The sequence below is a fragment of the Liolophura sinensis genome, chromosome 6, assembly GCF_032854445.1.
Source record: "Liolophura sinensis isolate JHLJ2023 chromosome 6, CUHK_Ljap_v2, whole genome shotgun sequence".
In the NCBI taxonomy this organism is placed as follows: Eukaryota; Metazoa; Mollusca; class Polyplacophora; order Chitonida; family Chitonidae; genus Liolophura; species Liolophura sinensis.
Window position 1 is genome coordinate 23,597,083 of NC_088300.1, and position 8,102 is coordinate 23,605,184.

The 8,102-nt window shown below is 40.6% G+C and overlaps 1 protein-coding gene across 1 annotated transcript; it reads right to left on the reverse strand.

Moving 5' to 3' along the window:
• Nucleotides 1-6,476: 6,476 nt before the first annotated feature.
• On the reverse strand, nt 6,477-7,511 carry LOC135467020 (uncharacterized protein K02A2.6-like). Its single transcript, XM_064744774.1, has one exon. The coding sequence runs from the start codon at nt 7,509-7,511 to the stop codon at nt 6,477-6,479; it is 1,035 nt and encodes a 344-aa protein (XP_064600844.1).
• Nucleotides 7,512-8,102: the final 591 nt, after the last annotated feature.

The following is an 8,102-nucleotide window of genomic DNA, read 5'->3' on the forward strand; positions in this document are numbered from 1 at the left end:
TTAGACACCCCAGAAGAAAAGAAGCATAGGGCGTGGGGAATCTATGTCCATGGAACACCACAAACACACTTTGTTTCGAGAAGTCACCTGCGGATCAATGGGTATTCAATTCTCCGGCGAGGAATTGTACTACTCAGGTGATAACTAAACTTCCAACTGGCTATACTGTAATCTATTTCCCATTTGTAAGTGTACCGTGGGTCGTAGAGTGCTAGTAGCCATAGAGGGTGTTCATACGAAGTTTCATTTCATACGGTATAACCTTACTCCTGAAACCATTTATTATTATTATTATTATTCAGCCTGTGCATGGAGTGAGTGAGTGAGTGAGTGCTTGGGGTTTAACGTCGTACTCAACAATTTTTCAGTCATATGACGACGAAGGAATCCTTAGGGTGCATGCACGTGTAACGTGCCTCCTTGATGCAGGACGGATTTCCACCGCTCTTTTATTTAGTGCTGCTTCACTGAGACGACTTACCGAAGGCAAGTAAGCGGCCCCGCCCGAGCCATTATACTGATACGGGTCAACCAGTCGTTGCACTATCCCCTTCATGCTGAACGCCAAACGAGGAAGTTACAACTTCCTCTTTTAAAGTTTTAGATGTGACTCGATCAAGGATTGATCCTGGATCTACCGGTCCCGAAGCGGACGCTCTATCCTGTGCATGGAAATATGTTACTGATGTGTGAGAAACGACCTCGCCAAGTGACAATACTCGTGATCAGCACCACGGAAACAGGAAAATCACGCAAACTTACCAGGTAAAGTAAATGTTACTTATTTAATGAAGATTCCTCTCCGGCCGTAGCCCGGAAGGCCTGCCAGCAACCTGCAGATGGTCGTGGGTTTCCTCCGGGCTCTGCCCGGTTTCCTCCCACCATAATGCTGGTCGCCGTCGCAGAAGTGAAATATTCTTGAGTACGCCGTAAAACACCAATCAAACAAATAAATAAATAAATATTAGATGAAGAAAACGTTGTGGGGAAAGATCACACCAAGCTGTCACCCAAACGGACGAGGAAAAGTAAATGTTACTCATTAGATTAAGTAGTCTCAACGTTGTATGAAGAGATCACACCGAACTGATGTACACGTTTTGTGAAAACAGAAAATCCTCCAACAGGAATAGCGTGTTCCTTAGACTGATCTGACATTTCATTAGACAATTTAATTATTCAGATGTTAATCCGGAAATTTTATTAAATGTGGCGAGAATATTGAACAAGATGACAGTTTTAAATTTCTATTCGTATAAAGATCATATATACTCTGCCCAGTTTTCATTCACCATCATGATGACTGATCTCGTATAAGTGAACCATTATTGAGTACAGCGTACACCACTTCAAACATATACAACACTGGAGAAAGTAATCATGTTAAAGTATTAGCATGGTTAGTTTAGATATCAGACATACAGATAAATATATTTACTTTGTATTAAATATACAAATATGAAACCAATATCTAAAATGCCAGCAAATGTTCCTCTTTACTATGCTAGACAATCCCCTTATAACCTCTATATATCAGCCATTTAACAATAGCAAACATCACATCTATCTAGGACTATATGTACTTAACTTTATGAAAAAAAGTCAGTGCATATCAATGCATTGAGACAACACTTTTATTTTCGATATCTGAGCACTACGTCACGTTGTCATGATTAGGGAGATAAAGGGGATTTTCACCAGACGATGCATGCATGGTGTAGCACGTTTTATCGGAGAGCTTTCAGTACTACGTTATAGCCAGTTCAACGAAGGAGACATCCTCTTTATTTTTGAACATAACGTCTGACAGACTTTCTGTATTCCAAATCATCATTCTCAGGCACCCCAGAGACAGTCACACTGCTGACATTAGTATCATTACAGAGGTATGTCTGTTCTTGTTGGGTTTATTCTAGACTGTAACGTTGACCTACATAATCTACATATACATCGTTGTATAGAGTAATTCGTGTCGATGTAATATTCTAAACGATCGTACAGGTGTTTTTGTAGAAGCAAGTAAACAGTTTTAAAAATGTTAGAACACTGTATTGAAGTTATAATAAAACTATTAAACAACTAATAAATTTATGGTCAGAGGAAAGCGGATAGGGCCTGAGGGAAACCCACGATCATCCGCACATTGCTCACTTGCACTGGTGGGAAAGTCTGTACTGTGCTGGTAAAGGCATGTATACTCTAAGCGTAGGGCTGGTTTTTCACAGATATGTTGGCATATAGTATCATTACCAACTTGGCGTGTCCCACTTCGCCCCTAATGTCATTGTGTACACAGGCGTAAAGGCTTTGTAAGTTATGAATGTATGCTACAAAGTAAGCACAGATTTGGGAGTCCTATTACTTAATATGAACATGATATGTACCACATGTACACAATTCGATACACATTTAACATGCATGTACACAAAATGTGTATTCAAGGTGTACGCCTTAGGTATGTACAGTGCTTGTGAGAATAAATACATCTTGTGTATGTTTTGTACACATAGTTATTGTGTTTAATATATACTCGATCGGAATTTACCGAAACTCACGATGCCTTATTATCTTTCATGTGTCTACATGATAACACAGCGGTTAAGCCTTGATCATTGTTGATGACGCTAAGCTCTCGGCCACTCTCTCGTGACTGTTTGTACAGTCTAATATTTAGTGAAAACCGCTTGTGTCCAACCAATATGGTGAGCATATCTTAAACACATCTGTGAAAGGTCGTCAGTAGCTTGACAGTTTACGCTGGAAAGTTATTTTTCCTCCTTCCATATGAGTGAAATTATTTTGAGTATACCATCAAGCAGCAATCACATAAATAAATAAATAAATAAATAAATAAATAAATAAATCCCGTATGCGAATAAGGATCCCACATCCCATGTTGTCAATATAGTGACCAATGTGTCTTTCAATTTCAGATTCGAATAGTTTCCAAACAATTGATAAAAGATGAAAGGAAGTGTGAGTACTGGAGGTCTGGAGCGGTGCCCAACTTGCCGTGCCTACTTCAGAGTTCTTGCGCTGCATCGCCCAAGCTGTGACGGACATAAAAAATGCCCAAAATGTGGGAAATATTTTAAGAATATTAGGTTACACCTGACACATTGTAGATATTAATTAATTTGTCTAATGATGGGGGTGAAGGACACTACAGCTAAGCCGAAAATAGCACTCAAAGAATATTGTGTTTTCAATCTTTTTCTGATTTTGTCTAACTTTCCTTTATTGACAGATTATTTTTACAAAAACTCTAACACCCAATGGTGTTGAGATATCATGATGAATGTGTGGCGTCCTTTAAAGCTGAAACTATCTAATCCTCCATTATGTTACAGTTAACGGCTATTTTGTTTGTACTGTATGTCATGAAATAAAAAATTTATATCCGGTGACAAGAGTATTGACATTTTGATTTTGATGTAATTGTCTGTGTTATAGGGTATAAAAAATGCCTGCCATTTTTGGTGTCCAGATACATAATTGGAATCAAAATGATGGAAATTGTCTAAGCTTTGGGCCTATATGAGTTTGATTGATGAAAGTTTGAAGTCTGGGCGGGATGTGGTGATGATGAGGCTGCCCTACCCCCTCCCCCCCCCCCCCCCAGCTCAGGGGCGTAGGAAACAATTTCAAAGGGGGGAGGCAAGAGTCCCAGCAAAAAAGGCCAAGGTCCAGGGGCTGCCAAGGTCCAGGGGCTGCCAAGGCCCCGGAAGCTCTGAAGGAGCTATATCGCCTTAGAGACAATTTGCCCTATCTGAGATATGCCAGTTGAGGTGCTATTGACTAGTTAAGCCTGCCTGAAAAAAATTGAAATAGACGTTTAGCTCAATTGTTGACGCTTTTGCCTGGAGAACCACGGTTCAACAAAGAACATTGTAACAATTTATCCAGAATTCAACTTTATGCATGTCAGAGAAAGGTTAGTGTGGATTGACTAATACAAGCAATTAACCCGTATGGAGGAGAGTCGGTGGAAAGAAACAACCATGTTTTTACTGGTGATGGTAAACTTGCCGGCCTATTAGCGCTGGCTTGCTTTCGATTGAAATCAATGTCATTCACATGTATACATACACTTTTTGATTAAGCCTTTGGGTCAGAAAAAAGGCGTGCCTCTGGTTTAGGGGGATTGTTAGTAACGCGCCAAAGTCGGTGGGTACAATGGTTACTTATCTTTCCTTCACTCATGAATCTTGCAACCCGCCCTGAGTGAAATGATCTTGGAATGACTATAAACCATAATGAAACAAATAACTCAGCACGGAAGAGTGCATATATTGTACAAATATATTAATTGTTCTGCTTTTTGGGCTGGATAGAACTGCAACGTCATCGCATCGAAACAGTCACTTAATTAGAAAAAGAAGATTGTGTTTGGATATTTTATTCGGCGAAGGGGCCTGTTTGTGTTACAAGTATATACAATTTCCGGAACCTGAAAAGTTGGGGGAGGGGGGGGGGCAAAAGATATGCAAAAGCAAAAGATAACTTATGAAAGGAGGGGGGGAGAGACATGGCCCCCTTGTCTGTCCCCCCACCCCCACCCTACGCCCCTGCTGCTACTGGCAAGATTTCTATGGCTGCTTTCTCACGGGCTTGGTCAGGTATGCACCAAAGCTTATTGTTCACGGAATGTTTGGGGCTAAGGTACAGCCCTCACGTTAACATTGTCACTTACTGGCAAGATTTCTATGGCTGCTTTCTCACGGGCTTGGTCAGGTATGCACCAAAGCTTATTGTTCACGGAATGTTTGGGGCTAAGGTACAGCCCTAACGTTAACATTGTCACTTATGGTAAATCAATAGGAAGATTAATAATTTAAAAAAAAATGATATCCTGCACTAAAACAGAAGTAGTATTAAAAGCAACGCGATAAACAATATGAACCCGCCTGTGATTTAACGAGCGACGTGACGGCATTCATCCTATAAGATAACAGAAGCTTCAGTTAATTATTTCACAGATTCCACAGTCCCTTTGAACATCATTCCGGTCATGCTACATTGGTTTATGGTGCTTCAGAACGTCTTCTCGACGACACAAGACACACGAGGCCCCGCCCAATCGTATGTCGTCTGCTGACACCTGGCGAGACGGTATACTTACGGCTTGGTCACTGTGTTAAACTGATGCCAAGCCATGAAAGTACAAGGGAGCTGATTTTACATAACTCCAGGTTTACGAGAAGCACACTCTAACCACTGAGCCAACGTAGTACACTGTGGTCAGTATGTGGGGCACGTCACAAAAAATTCCTTCATCTGGGATTGACGCATGAGTGCACTCCAAAAATTAATGTGTTTATTTTAACAGAGAGTCTGTTATCTGAGTGATGCTAGAATGCATTCTGTTATTGCAGTAGATTATTGTTAAATATAACACATATATTCTATTAATTCAACATTTTCATTCTATTAGTCTAACAGGATATTATGCTGAATGTGACACAATAATGTGTTACAGTAACACAATACATTCTAGCATCACTCAGACAACAGACTTTCCGTTAAATTTAACAGATCAATTTTTTTAGTGTAGCCCGGTTAATGTCAACTCATTGTATTCATTATCAGTTGTGAGTTTGATGCACTAGCGTTCCTGCAAACGCTGCTTTTTGAAATTAATTATCAACACTCTTAGCTCATATATTTGCTGACAATGAAGCACTAATATATTTCTTATTAATGCGCCTTAGACATCATCTTTGGAATAAAATACACCGGATATTTTTTAGCGTCGGTTTACATTGTGAATACGTCGGACCTGTGTAACATCTTTCTCCACCATTAAGTTACAGAGGTCCTTTGTTTTTAGGTTGGTTTGCACAGAAGTAAATGTAAAAAGCTGTTTGAATTGTAATCTGGGCTATTTGACCGGGGCCTACTTTCACGAAGCTACGTTACCTAAGAGCACGTAACTAGTATAGCGAGATTATGCCTACAGTGCTGGTTGTCATGGTAGTTAAGTGCTCTTAACGTTAAAGGAGCTTCGTGTAAGTGGGCCCTGGCCTCAGGATCATTGTTTCGTCATTTTAAATCGTCACGGAGTTGAATAATCGAACAAGAATGAACTTCTGTTTGAGCGAACGAAACAATTGTTTACTCAGGATAACATCAGAACCTCTAATCCAAGTCCTGCATTGTAGGACCAGGGGAGTATGTAAAACTATACTTACTGGAAACGGACTTTAGACCAATTACGTCACATTCCCCTTTTCAACACAAGTTCAGTCAATAAGCAATTTTAAAAGAAAGTATATCTTTGAAGACCAATAATTATTAGAGGAATTCTTAACTCAAAAGTTCAGGAAGTTTAAGTCACTAAATCGAACGCATGTGGGAACTGCTGAAAAGAATGATTAACCTGTATCATATATATGAAAGTTGAATTTAACTTTAACACAGGATTGTCGAGGGCATACACAACTGGCAGCAAGTCACTTATTTGATACAGTCAAACATTACAAAATTGTCACTGAGACACAGTCCTGAAAGCGTGCTGGCTTTCGCGCCACTCGTCCAGATGAAGTCCGTGTACTAATAGTACTTGGTCGTTCAGGGTTCATTTCCTGCAACAGCGGACTAGACGTCGTACGGACGGGAGAATCTTCCCTTTCTCGTGTTCGAGTTGGAGTGGACACGTATGGTATCTCTACATCTGGTCGATATTCCTTTGAAGCTCTAAGATCGCGACGGTTTCTTCTAAAACGTCTGCCATCTTCGGTCTTAACGCTGTAGGAACGTATATCTACTTGTGGGCCAACAATTGCTTTCTGCCACTGTTTGTTTTTGTTATAGGCCTTAAGTCTCACATCTCCAATCTGCAAATCCGGTAGATCACGTGAAGAACGATTGTAGTATCGAGCTTGTTTCAGCTTTCTACTGGCAAGTTTGTCGGCAACTCTGTGAATAGTTTTCGGTTTGAGGAATTCGCTGGTTGCGGTTAGGAGAGTCCTTGTTCTTCTTCCAAACAATCTCTGTACTGAAGAACTACCAATTCCTTCTGTTGGTGTGTTTCTCCATTTTAGCAAAGTAAGAAAAGGATCTGCTTTGGCATGTAGACATTTGGCTATGATCTGCTTGACGGTCTTTACGGCTCTTCCCACTTTGCCGTTCGACTGTGGATAGCGTGGCGAAGAAGTGATATGTTCGAACTCAAACTTATCAGCAAACTTCTTAAACTCTGAAAAACTGAAGGGCCGTCCATTGTCTGATATGAGCTGAACAGGAATTCCATGACGTGCAAATTGTGATTTCATCATCTTTATCACTGTTGTAGCCGTCTTGGCATGTAGTCGATCAATTTCAAAGTAATCGGAGTAATAATCTACCAATATCAGGTAATCCTTGCCGTCAAACTCAAATAAATCACAACCCACTTTTTCCCATGGGCGACTGAGAATCTCATGACTGATGAGAGTCTCTTTCTGTTGGTTGTGCTGGAGAGTGTTGCAGGTGTCACATCTACTCAGTAAATCGGTAATGTCCTTTATCATGATCGGTTAGTACACTAACTCTCTGGCACGGCGTATGCATGACTGAAGACCAATGTGTGATGAATGGAGTCGGTCCAAGATATCCGGTCTGACGCTACTAGGAACGATAACTCTTCCACCTTTAAACACTGTTCCGTCCTGGACACAGAGTTCGTCTCTGAAGGGAAAGTATTCCTGTACTACAAAGGGAGCATCTTCTTTTCTGTCCGGCCATCCATTCTGTATCAATCTCTTCAATGATGACATGGTGGGATCCGTTGAAATGGTTGTTTGGATCAGCTCTATCCGCTTGTCCGAAACAGCAAGATATTCAATCATATTGATAGATTCTGTCTCAATAGCTGTTGGACATCTGTTGTCAATCAGCATAACATCTCCATGGTCATTAGTAGCTGTCTTGGAATGTGATACGTATGCACGACTCAGCAAGATACATTTCTGTACCTTTCTTTTAAGTCACATCATAGTCGAACTTCTGCAGGCGCAACAGCTTGCGTTGTAGTCTCTTTGGAGCACTATGCAGGCTTTTGCGAACAATCGATTCCAGTGCTTTTTGGTCCGATTCAATTCTCACTTTCCTTCCATAAACGT